Genomic DNA, 15,495 nt, shown 5'->3' on the forward strand with positions numbered 1-15,495 from the left:
GTCCACACTGTTTTATTATTTTCAGTGATTACTTTCTCAATTTGTTTAGTAGCTATTTCTATTTGGCTTTCTGAATAAAAATTTTCCTGTAGTTGCTCATCTTGTCTCCTTCCCAATTTCACTGCGCTTCCAAAACTTAGATTGATACGTTTGTGATCACTACCCAGACTTCTGGAGCCACCTTCATCTATGTGCATTCCCCTGAGCTTATCATACATCCTATGCGACATTAGTGCGTTATCTATCGTCGACTGCAGCCTTCCTACCTCCCATGTTATTTGCCCTTCACACTTCTCAGTACTGTTACACATCATGAAATCATGCCTTTCACATATATCCATGATCATTTTGCCTGTTGGGTCGGTATACCCATCTATATCTTCTATGTGCGCATTCATATCTCCTAGTGTAATTATCTCGCACTCTCCTCCTAACTCCTCAATGTCCTTTGATATACACTCTACCATTGCCTGGCTTTCCTTCTCTGGCCTTTGCTCCCGTCCACAAGTACACCAAACCAAGGAGTGTCATTTGCCCTGCCACTTTCCCTTTTAGCCATAAATGTTCCTTGCACTCCTCCTTGACCCTTTGCCAGTCTGTACTTTTATGAACGAACGCCTCTATATCACCCTCCTGTTCTATTACAATATTCCCACGCGTAGTCCGGATTGTTACGAGGTTGTTCCATGTCCCTAAGAGGTGTTTCTACAAAACCTGTATACCATCGGCCTCTCTTCCCTTAGCTGTTCTTCTATCTCTTCCCACTTCAGCCTGTTCCTGCCACCCTGCATGTTAATATACCCTATGTCTGAATTGGCTCGGCACTCGTGGCTGCGTCTATTTCTGCCCTGGACTCCACCTATCTTAGATACTGGTGCCACTTCGGAATCGTATCTGTCCATACCACCTGTCAAAGAGTCGCCCTGGTTGTTTTCCTCGTTACTAGCCATCCTGCACACCGAAGGATTCGCGTGCCCCCCAGAAAAGCTACAGCGCGCCCTGCAAGTTGCCAACCCACCTTATGACTTCGTCTCCCATCGAAGTGAATTCTGTCTCGTTGAAAACCACCCCACCTATGCACCTCTGTTTATTTCCACCACCTCAAAGGCTTTCTCTCGACTCATCCGCCATATCTCATGGTTTGCGTTGACAACCGCTCTTTGCAGGTAGCCGTCACACACCGGTACCTGCGGTATCGTGCATATCACTACCTGTACCCGAGGAGAAGTGGCACGCATGTCATCGACCCCTTTCGCCAGTGTGGTCGCTAGTCCTGCCGTATCTTCATTTGAGACATTGTTTTAACCACCTGAAATTATCACGAGGTTTCGTCTATCAGCTGTAGTTTTGAGTTTTGCGTTCGCTTGCCTCATGACTGCTTCCAGCTTGCGTCCTGGGAACGTCCCTACTGCAACCCTCTTGTCACCTCATTTAAACTCGAATCCCAGGCAATTATCACATGCTGTAGCGTCCTGCCACTGGGGATTGCTTGCACCTATGACGCCGGCTGCTTTGTCCCCTCCCAGCCCAACCACTACTTCACTGAAGCTGGGCCTGGTGACAATCGAACCGGCTGAACCTTTTTCCAAACTTGCTTGCTCTTTCTTCTCCGCCGTTCTGGTTGCCGGTGCCCCACTGTTCTCTCCGTCGGCCGCTCCTTTGTTCACCTTGGCTAGTGCTTCCTCGTCGGACTTCAGCCTTTCTCCCATTGCCCTCGTTTTTTCTTGCTCTGTCGCCGACGCAGTCTCCAGCTCTGTGATTTTCATCAGCAGTTCACTCTGGGCAACCATCATTTTATCTATTTATTTTTCCTCGACCACACATTGCCTACATTTCTCATCAGCCTCCTCTCCATTTGCTCCTGCACTTGGGTCCATTTTCAAACTCACCCCACATCCTGGACACTTTACAGCCTTTTTAACTGTCTTTACGACACCAATTGTCCTTATAACTTGTCTCACTCGATAATTACAAAACACAATCCCTGCCCTATGAAAAAGAGAAAGTCTAAGCTCTACTAGAAAAATTTGCGTGTTCCATGTACGTGCACCTCCCCCACAGGGTGACAAGAGAAAGAAACAAACACACACACACACACGCACAAACTAGTAAATACCTGGTGACTGACCCTCGGAAAAGCTGTACAATGTAAGTGCCACAAAGATTTTAACTGCTGCCCATTCATTATAAAGGCAAGCTCAAAACACGCAAAACCACTTATCTGCACAGTCGATCAGGAGCACTCAAAAAACACGTCCATCCACCGTGCCAGTCTGAACTCGGCCCTAACCTCATAGTTTGTTTCATAGGTAAAGAAATCCACAAGTTTCGGCCCTGGGTTCAAACCTTAGACCCAGACGAAAGTGACATCCTTTCCTTCTCGAGAAAACCGTACAAATTTTCATGTCACTTGGGGCTTCAAATAATCAAACTTTCACAGTACTTTATCCGCTCCTTTCCAGAAGCTTCACAGAAATGATATGCAAATCATTATTAGAGCACAGTCACGGGCTACATCAATACGCATGACGAGCGAATTTCCACAAAACAAACAAAATAGCTAGCGTTCCACTAGTAGAATTAAATGGCAAACATGGAAACAACACGGGTCATTTAACATGGCTAGAAACTAGTTTGGGGAAAATGCGGTGAGTTAGTATCAAAAATCCATTCCTTGTCTCGCGTTCCCCCATCCCTTCGCTTAACTCATATCATAGGCAACCGAACTGCTCCATCACTTGCCTGTCCCACCTCCGCAACATAGTAGTGGCCTCAATGTTTAAATCCTTGCTGCATATATATTCTGGATCGTCGGTCACAGTTCTGATGCTTGTCATACTATGAAATGGACTAATTATGACCCACAACCAATGCTCATCCCGGACAAGGTCTATGGTCAGGATTCGAGCTCATATGGGGCTATCCCCCAAATATCCGCGATGTTAGGCATTCAGCAGTGGCCACTGCACACAACGCCAACAAACAAACCTCGACTTTTAAGAGCTTCGCCCCTAAAACAATCTCCGCAACTCTTTCCCAAGGTCCAATCCCCCTCGCACGAGCAGTGACGCAAGCTAGACCACGGGAAACTTGACGTAATACTGAGCTCATCGATCGGGCCTTTGCCCTACGAAACGGCGCTTTTGTCCTGCGGTGACGCAGCTTTGGCCGCACAGTACTCATAGTCATTTTTGTCATTTTCCTGTGCCTCCCTCCGAGTTATGTACCGGGAGAAGCAGTGTTGCCAGAACAGCAGCCTCCAACAGGCATCTCGCTACTTTATCACTAGGAGAAGGGTGCTCCTTGATCCCATGCGGCTATGACACGTGCTTATGTCGTGGATGCCCTGCTCGGTCGTTGGCTGCATGCTAATTACATGTCGCTGACGTCGTGTCGTGTTGCCGAAGTGGGCAGAGTCACGACGACGGGCTATGCCTTCCCTCTTCCTGTGGCGGATAAAGATGGCGAGGCCACGTGAAAATTTGAAACCAGCTGAGAAGAATCTTTAACCGCTTTATCATCCTTATTATAGCCTGTATTCGCATAGTTCTTGCGGCAGCATGTTCACATAGCAAAATTGTGCATATTTCTCTTCCGAACAATTTTTTGTACCTCAAGGTTGTTTACTTGACCTCTAATTATGCCCGCGTGCCGAGCTTTTCAAAGTTTTGTGTGCCTTTTTCAGAGCTGTTTAAAAAGCCTCGATTTACCTTTACATGGCATACGTCATCGCTGATGTGCAGTTCCGAAAGCCGTCTACTTCCGGTTGTCGCGACTTCGCCAACTCCATGCTTTTCGACTAACCGCTGTTGCCGCTCCCTGACCGTGCTTCCTCGAATCACACCGGTATGGACTATGTCTTGTGCACGTGCATTCAAAGGATCGCCAACATTCATAAATCCTTGCGGCGACACTGTCGCAAAGGTCGGAAAGGCCCGGAAAGGAATAGGATTATTGGAACTTGTGGCACGCTCGCGGCTTGTTGCGTTGTCACGTATGGCATCGTTGATCGTGACAGCACTAAGCGCATGTTTACTTGAAATGTTTGCAAAAATAAGGGAGGCGCCTTAGGGGCCTTTCAAGTTTAATGATAATTTTCTCATTTGCCTTGCTGCTAAATAAATGCTGCTTTTATTATGAGACTCGCTCAGTTGTGGGAAGTCGTCAGATTATTACTGATAAAATTACTGCTCACTTTGCCTTCCCTTTGTTTTGATTTCTTAGTCAGCACCACATTTTTAGCCCATACATAAAAAAAGAACCTTGGCGTCCATGACGCAGGAGTTCAGTGTGCGGCTGCGAACGTGCTGTTCAGTTCTTTACGGAAAAATGTACACGTGATATGACACTGACATGTATACACTGAACCATCGAAATGTTTCACCCATTCACATTTTTGTGCACATAATTTTTTTCTAAACACCTTAACGTTGCAAGCGAGCAAAACTGATATCAGCTACAAGCTTCCACGCTACTTGGGGAGCAGTATGAATGTGCGGAAGCCCTGTCTCTGGAGCCTTCCCTCGAATGTCAAAAGGTGTCGCTGAGTATAATAAGGTGTAGAAGGCAGAAATTTTCAAGAAAAGTTTCACACAAAATAATCCGCCGCTATAGCGCTAGAAAATGAATGCACCACTCTAAGGAAACAAGACGTATGCTCCACGTGGCCTGTTCATTCGTTAGCGTAGATAGCGTGCCTTATTGACCAATAGAATGTACAAATCCCACCATGGGCAGCTTCCCGAAGACGTTCTCACAGCTATTGCATCCACACACGATATCTTATAGAAGTAGACTAGTTTTCGGTGCATGCGCACATTAGTGTTGCTGGATATTATCGTAAACCTGTGAGAAAGGAAAAGTCTCCGGCAGCCCACAGCGGTCACTGCAGGGACACTGCTGTCCGATTCGAAAATTGAGCAGACGTGTGTGTGCAAACATTTCATTGCAAAGTGAACGTAAAGGTTACAAGCAAAGTTGAATGCTTCAGGAGTGTGCGCACAACACAACGGTTCCAATCATGCCCCTTTGCTCTGGTGAAGCCCCTGCGTGAAATTGTGTTTCAGCAGCAATAACGTGTTCTAAGAGTTACTGCATAGATAGCTATCAGTAACTATAGCAATACTTTCAATAGCTAGTTTGGCATTCAGCACCAAAGCTAGCTATCTTTACTAGCACAAACAGTAACCCTACTAATGGTTTAGAAAGATAACCATTATCTTGCCCTAATACTTTAGAATTGCATTTTTTAGGATAATATCAAGTAATACACAATTCTTCTGACCCAGGGGAGGTTCCAGAATAATGAGGGGAAGGGAAGCGGGGCAACTTTAGCCCAAGTTATCTAGTGTGTCCCGGTATTAGTATTTCATGTTTTCTTCTTTTACCGCATTGACAGCTACTTCAGGCTCAGAGTTACAAGGTGCTAGCACATGGCAGCATACTGCGGCGACAGTATCTATGCATGCACTCTATGGCATATCATCAGAGAGATCGTCCACCGACAGCTGTTAATGAAGTACAACAATTAACATACCTGCTAAACCCGCTTTTCATGCGCAAAATCTAGGATGACAGTGAAAAGCAGATCCCAAGCTACATTTTTCGGTTTCACATGAAATCATGAATTTCCTGCTGCAAGCAATCTAATACTTGACTCTCGTGTTATCAGGGGTCTTCATTAGAGACGGGCAAACATTTCTTCTGCTCAAAAAGTGTTGCCAGCTCCCTTTAAGTTAGCAAAATCTTGGTTTTCAAACTACATCTCACCAAGTTAGCGAAAATTGTCAATCAACTGTAATATCTATGTACTTCTTGGAAATTATGAGTATTAAGATGAACAATTAATGCCTGCAATGGGCAATCTTTTTGATAATGTTTGATAAGGTTCTAATTAACAACAACCAAGTTTCATTGCATCTAAAAAAGAACTAATGTATTCCAGGCAGTTCAACTAGCCACATCGCTGAAAACAAGATTTTCCACCTGTTCCGTTTTACAGTATTAAATGATGGGAACAGTTTATTGAAAGATGGGGCTTTGAAACAAAGTATTATTACGGTGCTACACCTTACAACAATGCTTCACAAATAAAGTTCATTCACTCTCCCCTACTACATAGAGGATTCTCATTCATGCAAACTGTACAATGCCTTTTCACCCAAGGAGTCCATTTCATGTAAAACAAAAGCTACAGCACGATCAACTTGCAAAGCCGCGAGGGCCTACATGGTGGTATTGACACTTCTCAATGAGAGTCAGCAGCAGCCTTGTCATCACTGGGTTGCACATTCTCAGTCTTTGCTGTAGTTTCCTGCTTGTCACTATGTTCCTCCTCAGTCACAGGCTTTAAGGCTTGACAATTCGGTGAGAGATAAAGAAAAAGATTAATACATCATAATGCCACAGAAGATGTGGATAGTGACCACAAAGACCATGTTAATAAAGGTCTTCGCACAAGTTACACCGGTGTAAACATGACGAATGAGTGCAGAAATTTGCGTGCTAAGTGATCTCATTGCTCTAGTTCAGTATGCTCACCACAACGAGAAGACCTTTACGAGCTGTCTCGTTAACCCGGTCGTGCACCCGAAGATACATCCTTGAGCCTCGTCACATCTTCTTTTGCTCACCAACTGTTATACTACTAAGTTTTACCCCACATTTACTGGAGTTTAATGCATCGAAAATGCAACATAATTATGTAACATGCCGTGGCGGGAAAGTCTGGATTATTGAAGACCACCTAGAATTCTTTAACGTGCATCTGAACACAAGACATGTCACTTTTTCAATCTCCCCCCCTTACGGCTAGCATCAATTTATTTTTCTCACTAAATCAAATTTCAGCAAACATCTATAATTGATGAACTAAAAATTAATAGCCAAATTACAGAGCCACATTTCAATGTACACCATGTTGCATCAAGGTGTCATTCTTAACAGTTACAGAACAGCCAGTACTTTCAGAGATAGCCAAGGTGGCATTGCTGCCCAATGTCCTAATATTTCGGCTTTGCAAGCTTATGATGACAATGGGACTCAATTGCCCGAGCATTTTCATTCTAAGCATAAGAAGATTGACTTGTTAATAATAAATACATGTTGTTAATGTAACACCACTCAACATTATGCTGACTGATGGTTGGCTTAACCACTGCAAAAAGAGGAAATAGCAAAGTGCACATAAAATACGTACTAATACTTACAGTCCTTAGCTGATTCAGCCTTTTTGTGATCCTTATGCTCTGAATGCCGTCTTGGCTCTTTCATCTGGAAACAATCAATCAACGATTTTAATGTTTGAAATGTATGACTGTAACATTAATGATTAGATACCTCTTAGATGGGTTATCACTGTAGGGTCTTGATGCATAGATATACATTACTTTTTAAGGAAAAGCCGACAAGCACTTTTTAAAGGGCCCAGCCACACTTTTTAAAGTAGCCATCGAATGGATTCCATAAAAGAACTTATTCAATAATATTCAAACGGAGCTTCAATAAAGGACCCTCACGAATTCACCGCCGCAATAATTTTTAGAATTCGTCCAGTACTAGTGGAGTTACAAAGGTTCGCCGCATGCTGCAATTGCATTCTCTCGTCTTGACGAAAGCACTAGAAGTTATGCAGGGAAGGACGGCATGGGGATAGAAAAAAGCCACATGCACCTCGTGGCCTTGAGTACCTTCTCTCTCTCTCCCTCTTTTTTTTTACAATAAGTGGCTTTTCAGGACGGTCGCGCACACACTTGTGGGTGAGTTGCGGCCTTTCGCGGCAGGCCCACTAACGACCGAACGTGCCATGCTCAAACCAGCCAATGGCTGATACAATGGCTGTGACGAGTGATTTCCGAGCTTGTTCCGTCATTTGTCGAGAGAATAGAAAGAAATTTTTAGCTGACTTTAAGAATTTATTGTGGATTCCAGGCCCCACGCTGTGCTATAATAACATTTGGTGCGCATTTTCTCGGGAGCCTCGACTACCGATCAGCAGTTTTTTGCGACCATGGTCAAAAAGTGTTGCCGGGCCGCTTTAATGTTTCCTAGAATGATAAAGATGTGCGAACAAGGCCGTAAAATTGTTGCAGCCAGGCACGAAAAGCAAGGCACCGATAGTGACAAAAATGTAATGTTTAAGAATTATGCACAGTAAGGTCTCTAGTATTACTGACTGTAAAAATAGGAGTAAACAACTGCTTTCTAATTTAACGAGCATTACAAGAGGAACATGCACGCATACAACGCACATCAAACTGTAAACTTTCCTTGTCACAACTCTGGTAGAGAATGCAAGCAGAAGTTAGAAAGCTTCTTTAATACGTATATAATTGTGAGGTTGTGTCACATGTGAGCAAGATGTGCTGGTCGAGGCAGTAGCCATTCCAGCTCAATTAGCCTACGCACTCACCGAAGATTACACATAGTACCAACGTTTTGTGTGCTCCCCACATAGGTGTGCACGCAGGGGGAACACCAACCCACCCGCATATCATCTAAGCAGGACATCAAGTCCGCCTTTAACTCAGTCCGACCTGTTTTGTCATTTTTTAAGGTGCAGGTATACTGCAGATTTCGACTACATTCAAACTTCGATGTAACGAACCAAGATATGATAAAATATTGGTTATAACGAATTAAATAAAGGATACTCTTGCAAGAGATACAGTGTTAGGAATATACAACTATCTGAACGAAATCAAGTTTGTTGTATGCGAGAATTTGTAATTAGTTAAGTAATTAAATAATTCTTGCGTACAACGAACTTAATTTCGTTCAGATGCAACTTCATTATAATAAAGTTTGGGAGTATAATGGCTGCTGAGGGCCCCTGATGTTGCATTTCTGGACCAAACCATAAGCAGGTTGTGAGAAGTACAGTGTTTCCTAATCTTCAATTTTTTTTCACCCTTTACGCAGAAGGTGTGCCAGCGAATACACAGAAACGCATACACAAGGGAGTACACACGCATGCACGCTGGACTTTCAACTGTGCTTTATTTGAAAATACAAAGTCACAGAAGATTTTTCATGCATGTGCATTCTCACACAAACAAAGCACAGTTGAAAGCCCAGCATTCATCAGTGTGCATCACCTTCTTTTTGTTTACTTATTTACATGTTTTTGTGCGTTTGCTGGCACCCAGTATTTGAAATTCATGATGAACCAACTGGCCCAATAGCAAGCACTTACCTTCCACAACTCTTTTTTTTTTTTTTTTGTCCAAAAAAAGGGGGGGGGGGGGTGTTGGTTAAACTGGCCCCTGACCTTACCCTCAATTCCGTCGCAGACTATCATATTATGCCCACTGATACTGGTCATGCGAGAGCGTGCATGAAAATTTGGGCACGAAACAAAGCCACGTCTCACCGTCTCAGCCTCGGCTGTCGGCACAATAAGCATGTTCTTGAACTTGTTCAGGAGGTATTCCGCCTTTTTCTTGATTCTATCGTCCCCCGTGAACTTTGTGCACTGGAGCAAAAATATGCACAAGTGGAGGTGAATTAAGCAAATTTTCCAGAAGCCTTTAATTGACATGCCCTAACTTTGAGGTAGAGATAGGGCAACAATGAAGCAAGGAGGTGACCGTTGAGAGTGCAACGAACACTTAATTCAGGCTGCTGAGCACTGTAATTATGCCTTAGTATTCAATAATGGTGCAAATGATATAATGAGCAAGAAAACTCTTGGCATAATGGTGCAAATGGTATGATGACCACCTGAGAACTCTTGGCATGATGAAAACAAATGAATGAAGGCAAGAAAGTCAACTATTGGTAAGGAAAAGAAAAGCTTTATTGAAGTAGTGATAATATTGATGAAGTGCCTTTGAATGAGTTCTAGGCACAAGTCTGGAAAGGAAAAACCAATCACACGCAAAAGCATGTAATTGCACCGTGAATTCGAGCGGCTGCATTCGTAGAAAGACTCATGGGGACAAAAGAGTTAATAGATGTACAAATTGAAGACGGAACTATTTCCCTATTGCCGATGAAATGATCTTGACATTGCTTATCTAAACCTAAATTAAATTCTGGGGCTTCACGTTCCAGAAAAGCCAGATGCCGCAATCTGGAGCAATTTCGACTTTAGAGTATTTTTAACGAGTGGCAATATGTAAACACTATACAGTTGTTCTTGCACATTACCTTTATTGAAACACAGCGATGGTAGCTGGGAATTGAAGCCATGTCATTGTGCTTGGAAGCGCAATGCTGTGGCTGCTAATCTATCGCAGCAAGCTGCCCTTGCCAATTTAAATTTGCAGCGTGCCAACCAAGAGTGAATCTACTACTCATCTCTAACAAGAACACGGTAATACAAGGTATCATTCATTTTGTGTTGTAATTTCCACAAATATTTCTGCCTGCAAGAATACAGCAGCAAGATATGTTTGAAGCAGAATTATGTGCTTCCATATGCTTGCAAGCCTATAGAGCATAGCTTTGAGACTTCCAGAGACCCGTACAAATCAATAATTGTATTCATTTAAGTACACTGCTTTAATTACACACTTAAAACTATTGTACCTGAATTAAATACAAGTCATTTTTTGTAAGACATTGTAAATAGCTACCGCTCCTCTCACTAATGACATGACTGTGCTCACCTTTTTCACCGTGTGAATGATGTCTTGCTCCTTCAAAAGTAGTGAATGTGTCAGAGGCAGCTTGTCAAGTTCACAGAAGGCTTGAAGGGCAGCTTCTACATTCTGTAGAAAAGAAATATAATTGAAAGAGTGAACTACTTCTGAACGACCAGAACTTAACAATATACATGACGCTATTGTCTAATGAACAGTACCTTCCCTATCAAGAATGCTGTCACGTTCATAGCATGCATGCCATTTGTGACCTCGAGGTACTGCGCATGTAGCAACCACACAAGGAAAGGTATGCAAGATTGGTGAGGACTATTATAGCGAGACACCCCAAAGCATCAGATGGTGCCAACACTGCAATAAAGAGCGTGCAGGACAGATGGTGATTGTCGTTTATCAGAACGACGACCCAAATATGTATTTTTTTTTTTTGCAGTGTAGCCCACACATCCCCATCTCTTTTTTTTTTTTTACAAGTACCTGCACGAGCTACACAGATGAGACTTGTCTCGAGCACATCTTTAGCATCCGAGATTAGGCAATCTGATTTCAGTCATTCGTGAGACCAGCATCGATGTGTTTCTTGAATGCCAACACAAAATTCACTTCAGGAATGCCTCATATGAAAAAGGCAGCAATGGAAGCGACTTTTTAACCTTTTTGGAGTATACTTCGGAGCAGGAAAACTACTCCTTCTGAGTAGCCATAATGATTTCGGAGCAGAAAAAAATGCTAGTTTAGAGCAGCTATAGGTGTTTTAGGAGCAGATATTAAATATGCCATACCTTCAATGTAGTTCAAAGCATTGCCATACCTCGCAAATATTATTTATTATGAAAGATATTTACCAGACAACAATCAATATAGATTTCATGAAGCAAACAATGGCAAGTTGTCATAAATGCTGTGAAATTAGCTACAATTTAAAATACTAGTATACAAACTAGAAAAGTTGCGTGCCACATATTAAAAGTAAACAGAGTCCCACATAACTGTTACCAAATAAGCAGTACATAATTTCTATGAGATAAAAGTAATCCTGCTAATTTTCAGATTTCACCACACAAGCCTGCATGCCTAGACAAGAAAAAAAAAAAGCAGTCAAATGAGCTATATGCTTAATATGTCAGTTCCTGTGACAGATGGCATCAGAGCTGATAATGCTGCACACTAGTAGCACAGAGGAATGATGGTACGCAGATTTTTTTCAGTTTCTTTAAGGCTTACGAATCAGTCAAACAGTAAAAGCTCGTCATTTGTATTCTCTCAGCTTCATTTCACAGCAGCTTTGAAGCAATTACTAATAAAAATGATTACTGTTAGGAGCAGCATTTCTCTTTTGGAGCAAGTTATACCAGCGATTCCATTTCTGGAAAGGCCTTCTTTCAAATGGCAATTTTTGCTGATGTTAGGTGACCACGTAAGTGCAAAGTTAAGACTGAAGAGTGAATGCAAAGAACAAGGATGTTCTGGTATACACTTACACCAATAAATGTGTAATACGTATTTAAAGGTGGTGTATAGCATGTTCACGCCTTTCTTCCATACAGAAGCACAGATAGGCACACATACCTTGCCACTGATGCCGAGGCTATTCTTAATATCTCTATCCAGCTCGCAAATCCGTTTTTCCACTTGAGTTTCTGCACGACGAAGTATATGATTAATGAGACAAAGGCTTTGACACAATGAGAATAGATATTTTTCCTTACGTTTCATTTTTTCAATTTTCTCTTTGCGCTTCCTCTCCAGCTTCTCTTTCTTCATCCTTTCCTTTTCTTCTTCCTTTTCAGCTCTGGAGTAGAAGAAGGTACTAATAATGTAATGAGTCACACACAGTAAAACATTGTTTGACATGCTGCTGTACTGCTAAGTGCTTCAATCGTGTAGGTGTGTTGAGCATTTGCAGTAACATAGAACCTAACTGTTTTACTGCATTGGCGAACTTATGGTTCCTCCATTAAGACAAGAAAGCCGGGAATGCTTGTAGTACCTTCATAGGGAAAAACTGCAAATGCAGCAATTCCTTAAATTGTGCCTTATGAGCCATCTCTTCTCCACCCAGGTTCTTGGCAGATTTTTCAAATGTCAAAGTATGAAGTGTAAATGCCATGACCAGTTTACCTTCTGACAACAAAGCATTCACACGCAGGTGAAAGGAGTCTTTTTTTTTTATTCACTGTTTTATTTCAAAAAACGTACAATGTTGACAAAAAAGGTAAACAAAAATGCTGGCAACAGTTTTGTTGAAATTGTGAGAATTAGCAGGGCAAAAAAGCTAAAAGACAACTACATTGCCACTTTCTTCAATGGCCTGCTTGCTCTGTGAGGTGGGAAGACATTTTTATAGGCCAAACACAAACCTTCCTCTCTATAACTACGTAACTATAACAGAATTGATGAAATGCAAAATGCTGAAAAGTACATTAATCAAAGATACCGACACATTCCAAACACAGTATCTCTTAGAAGTGCTACGTTAAAATTTGGGTTTTTGCAATGTGTAAACAAAAGCAACAATAAATAAAGCTATAAGAGCAAACATCAATGGCTGAAATTATAAATAGATCCACGCAGGAAATGAAGATTTAATGCATCTTGGTGCTTTCCCTCCGCAACAAGACTCATCAGCTTGCTAGCAAGACACACGAGTGAGAAACAGAGCAGTGATGACCATAATGCCACAGTGGAACTATGCAAATATGCTAAATAGACAAGTGCCAGTAATTGACAGCCTTCATGTTGTGTAAATGAACACGAGAACGTTATGGCACCAAACATTTTTGGTTTGACTAAAACAAAAAGAAATGAACAGAACACACAGAATTCATATTTCATATGGTAATAAAAGTGAGGGCACAAAAAAGTAAATGCCAAGGTAATACTGCGCATGGCATAACAAAAAGTTACATGAGTATGGGCAATGATGTGATGATTATAAAAAAACAGCAAGTGTTTTTTTTTCTTTCTTAGTAAAAACAAAAAATGTAAAGAGTGACAATAATCAACAGACAAACCAGCTGGCCCCAGCACAGACGAAAGCGACAAAAAAACCATGAGCACTTGTAACTCGGGAGCAGAGACTAAAATACGTTATAAAGTAGTCCATCAAAGACGACAAAGAGAATAGAATGAAAACAAGTCAAGGTAGTTTTGCAGTTACCGACTGAGCATGAGAACACATTAAATACAGAGAAAATTTGGGAACAGGTGCGGAAGCAGTTTTCTTGGGGATGGCTTAGCGATGAGCATATCGAAAGCTGTGTACACTTTTTCCATGGATGACCAAAACTGCAAGCAGGAAAATTCTGCGAGGAGTAAAATGTCTGAAAGGGCAATACAACAGTGCTCTGTCTGGTGAAGTAGTGAACAAAAAAATACATATGGTGAAACAGAGTGAGGAGGAGATGACGAAAAAGGTGACAAATGAAAGTGCAGTCGATGTTCAAATCTTGAACAGGTTGCAGACGCGTGTGATGATTGCCATCAGTTTCTGGTCTCGTCTCTGGTGTTCTTGAATATACTCGTTCAGCACTTTGAGGAACCTGGTGAACTCCTCGCTGTTGTTTTCAGTCCGAAGCCCTGAAATCAAAATCTCTGCTAAGCACAGCATGCACCAAACGGTAAACATTTGTTGTCCAGCTTATTCAAGGCAGGAAAACGCAAATGCTTTCTTGAGGGCTACTTTCTGTCAACATTATATTTGATGATACATTCTTATTGATATAAGAAACACTTACACATGTTTTAAGTTTTTGCATAACGGGTGTAACCAAAATGCTAGTACAAATGGCCTGTTAGTAAACAAATACACATGTCTACGCTAATACTTGCGGGTCTGATCCCCTCTAGACTTTTCTGAAATGAGGCAGGAGAAACTCCCTAGAGCACTTAAAAAAAAAAGAATTCTACATAAATATTTTCCACAGGTTGATCTGCACATTAGATGATGCATAAATTCTCGAAACACACCCTACACTGCCTCATGATGAGGGAGTTCAATTTCTCCATAATGCTTTCAGCTTCAGCGAAGAGTGCAAATAAAAATCTACAAATGTACACATGGCCACGACAGCGTTCGAAAACTAGGCATTACTCACTGATAGCATAGATTCTACAAACACCTCAATGCACCCTCGGCAACTATCAAATCGTGCCATAAAGGCAAGCTACACATACAGTGCTCAACAGGTGCATGAAACGGATCATAAAGACTTCTGAAAATGGTTAAGTGAGGGGTGCCTAAACAAGAGGTCCAGAGTGCATTCAGGCTGTGTGTACCATTAGCTTATCCTAAGTCATCCTAAGCTGAAGGTGCACAAGGAAGCGGACAAGCACAAGCCTGACATGCTCTTCATATGCAACGAGTGACACAGCAGGAATGAGACAGCAGGCTCATCAGAAGTCCTAGCAGCCACAAGGTGTCACCTTCGCACACTATCAGAGTGCATGCTTTCACTCAAGCAACAGGGATAGCAGTAGTTGATAATAGCCCCTTTTCATAGATTGGCAGCCATACATGTGCTGATACAAAAACTTCAGCATGGAAAGCTGAGCCTAAAAGGGAGAGCTATATGCAAGACTTTATTTTTCCCTCTCTCGCAAGACTTTATTTTTCCCTCTCTCATTTTTTTTCGGCCTTCCTCGACTCACTGTATGCATAAAGAAGCAGTGTGTCTCAATCATGCTAGAGTCTTCATCTTGCATTCGTTCAGCCTTATTAACGTGGCTTGCAGTGATGAACCTATCGCGAGCCTTTCTTAATGCTGGCAATAAACATTTCAGCAATTCACTTAGTGTGGCCACAGATAAACATTTTTTTAACAATAACTAATTGAGGTTTAATGTACTTTACCATTTAAATATGCTTCACTTCTGATATCAACGAGATCTC

General features: G+C 42.0%; 2 protein-coding genes across 5 annotated transcripts in view; one reads left to right on the forward strand and one right to left on the reverse strand.

Annotated features, from left to right (window-relative positions):
• The window catches only part of LOC142814300 (uncharacterized), a 116,080-nt gene that overhangs the window by 75,802 nt on the left and 24,783 nt on the right, over positions 1-15,495 (forward strand). The window lies entirely within an intron of this gene.
• LOC119172089 (uncharacterized) overlaps positions 5,989-15,495 on the reverse strand; it is a 78,299-nt gene continuing 68,792 nt past the window's right edge. For 3 of the 4 annotated variants that reach the window (XM_037423072.2, XM_037423073.2, XM_037423071.2), the window contains 6 exons: positions 12,314-12,396; positions 12,174-12,244; positions 10,611-10,712; positions 9,371-9,472; positions 7,209-7,272; positions 5,989-6,354 (listed from right to left, as the gene is read on the reverse strand). In XM_037423072.2, coding sequence (XP_037278969.2) covers positions 6,248-6,354; positions 7,209-7,272; positions 9,371-9,472; positions 10,611-10,712; positions 12,174-12,244; positions 12,314-12,396 — 529 coding nt within the window. In that variant the 3' untranslated portion in view covers positions 5,989-6,247. Of the gene's footprint in view, positions 6,355-7,208; positions 7,273-9,370; positions 9,473-10,610; positions 10,713-12,173; positions 12,245-12,313; positions 12,397-13,776; positions 14,184-15,495 lie in introns of those variants that run through there. The other variant, XM_037423075.2, reaches the window with a different exon arrangement.

Source organism: Rhipicephalus microplus, chromosome 4, assembly GCF_043290135.1.
Source record: "Rhipicephalus microplus isolate Deutch F79 chromosome 4, USDA_Rmic, whole genome shotgun sequence".
NCBI classification, from domain to species: domain Eukaryota; kingdom Metazoa; phylum Arthropoda; class Arachnida; order Ixodida; family Ixodidae; genus Rhipicephalus; species Rhipicephalus microplus.